Source organism: Pediculus humanus, genomic scaffold (assembly GCF_000006295.1).
Source record: "Pediculus humanus corporis 1103172107613 genomic scaffold, whole genome shotgun sequence".
Lineage (NCBI taxonomy): Eukaryota > Metazoa > Arthropoda > Insecta > Psocodea > Pediculidae > Pediculus > Pediculus humanus.
Genome location: NW_002987227.1, coordinates 67,267 through 69,859, shown reverse-complemented (window position 1 = coordinate 69,859; position 2,593 = coordinate 67,267). Strand labels below are relative to the sequence as shown.

At 24.4% G+C, this 2,593-nt stretch overlaps 1 protein-coding gene across 1 annotated transcript; it reads right to left on the bottom strand.

Moving 5' to 3' along the window:
• Positions 1 to 686: 686 nt before the first annotated feature.
• Positions 687 to 1,981, bottom strand: Phum_PHUM242980 (glutaryl-CoA dehydrogenase, putative; the record flags this gene model as incomplete). Its single annotated transcript, XM_002426177.1, has 2 exons — positions 687 to 1,592; positions 1,637 to 1,981. 2 exons carry the CDS (start codon positions 1,979 to 1,981, stop codon positions 687 to 689), a joined length of 1,251 nt encoding a protein of 416 aa, XP_002426222.1.
• Positions 1,982 to 2,593: the final 612 nt, after the last annotated feature.

The window sequence follows — 2,593 nt, the reverse complement described above, 5'->3', positions numbered from 1 at the left end:
ATGAAATTAATAATTATTTATAAGCAATGATTAATTTTTAAACAATTTTTTAGAAAATACGTTTTTTTTTTTTTTTAAACTCATATTATAATTAACTATCTTTAAAATTTTTTAAAACTTGGTAAATTAGGAATACGCCCAAAATAATACAAAAAAAAAAAAAAATTACATTGACATTACTAAGTAAAAATGTACGAGATAGGAATATTAAATGAAAATTTTATAATTTTTAAAAATTTAAATTTAAACCTAAATTAATTTTTATGGTAAATAAACGGTTAAATAAATTTTATTAACTATTGTAATACATAAAAAAATATTTTCATATTTTTTTTCCGTTAAAGGTCCTAAGAGGTTTTGAAAAATTAAACTGTGCTGGAAAATTTTTTTTTATTAAAAAAATACAGAATCATATAATATATATTTACTTATATATATGTATATATTTAAAAATGTCCCCAAGTTAAAAATAATTTAAAAAAGATTTCTTTTTTTTTATCCCAAAAAAATTTCAATGATTACATTAATATAAAAATAAACAGATCAAGTACTAACAAAAAGAGATTCAATTTAATTTATATATATTATTTATATTTACATATAAGTAGACTAGAAATTTTATTTTTAAAATTTGATTTTCACATGGGTAAAATTTTGTTATTTTTATAAAAGAGATAAATCCCTAATTATCCCTTAAAAGCTTGAATACCTGTAATTGCTCTACCTAATATAAGTGCATGAATGTCATGAGTTCCCTCATAGGTATTAACAGCTTCTAAATTCATAACATGCCTTATTATGTGATATTCATCACAAATTCCATTTCCCCCCAACATGTCTCTAGCCACTCTTGCTATTTCTAAAGATTTTCCAGTAGAATTTCTTTTTAACATTGAAATCATTTCAGGAGTTTCCATATTTTTTTCTTTGAGCCTTGTAACATGTAAGCAAGCTTGTAAACCTATTGAAATTTCCGTTAACATATCTGCTAATTTTTTCTGGATTAACTGATTACAAGCTAATGGTCTACCAAATTGCTTTCTATCGAGGACATATTGTCTAGCAGATTCCAAACAAAATTCAGCTGCTCCTAGAGCTCCCCAACTTATACCTAAACGAGCATTATTCAAACAACTAAAGGGAGCTTTTAAACCTTCTGCTTTTGGTAAAACTTGTTCTTCTGAAACTTCTACATCATCTAATAATATCATTCCTGTGGCTGATGCTCTTAATGAAAATTTACCTTCTATTTTAGGTAAACTTACACCTTTCATTTCTTTTTCTAATATAAAACCTCTTATTTTTCCATCATCACACCTTGCCCAAATTACGACTATATCAGCTACTGGAGAATTAGTTATCCAAGTTTTACTACCTGATAATTTGTACGTTTTAGTATTTTTATTATATACAGCCTTGGTTTCCATTCCACTTGGATCACTACCATGATTAGGTTCTGTCAGTCCAAAACACCCTATTAATTCTCCCTTAGCCAACCTGGGCAAATATTTTTCTTTCTGTTTTTCTGACCCATACGCATGAATTGGAAACATAACTAATGATGACTGAACACTATAGCAGAACGATATCCACTGATCAACTCTTTCTATTTCTCTGCTATAAGTCCATATGCTACATAAGACATGTTTGCACAACCATAGCCTTCTAAAGTGCATCCAAGTAAACCCAGTTCACCCATTTCAGGAAAAATTTCTTTATGAAAAATTTCTTGCCTATTGGCTACAAGAACCCTAGGCATTAACTTTTCTTGACAAAACTGTCTAACCATATCCTTTGCACTTTTTTCATCTTCCATTAATGCACTTTCTAAATTTAATGCATCTTCCCAATTGAAACTAACAGCTGAACTTTTATTTCGACAGCAGGTGGTATTCCTGACACCAGTTTGTATTAAACAAGATTTTAAATTTGTAAACACACTCTTCCATTTTAGTAGTTTTTGACATGTTGCAGTAGCCATAATTAAATATTCTAAAAGAAAAAAAAAAAAAAATTAATAAATATTTAATTGTAAAAAATCAATCATCAAAAAAAATGAGGTCAACAAAAAATATAGGAATAAATACAATTCATTGGGGCAATTTATTTATTACGGTTTAAGCAAAAAGAAAGAAAAATATAAGTTTTTTTTAAAATAAACGATATTTAAATAAAACTTTTAAGTTTATAAATTTTTAATTAAAAGATTAAATAATTTTAATTAATGTTTTTACGTTCTTTTTTTTTTTTTTTTATTAACTATTACGTAAGATTTTACGCAAACATGATAATTAGGTAGTTTGGCAGAATTAATTTTCTCTAATAAAAATAATAATTACTTTTGACCACGATAACACATTAAATCATTTAACAGAGAGAAAAAAAAAATTATTTTGTTATTAACATATTGTAATATTAAAAATAAAAAATTATTTAAATTATAATAAAATTTAATTTTAAAATTAAACAATGATATTTTTTTTTTTAATATCAAAAATATTACTTGCCTCATATAAAAAAAAATAAATATATTAATATAAATAATAATAATAAATTATAAATTTGACTTTAAAAAAAATGTAAAGTATTTTAG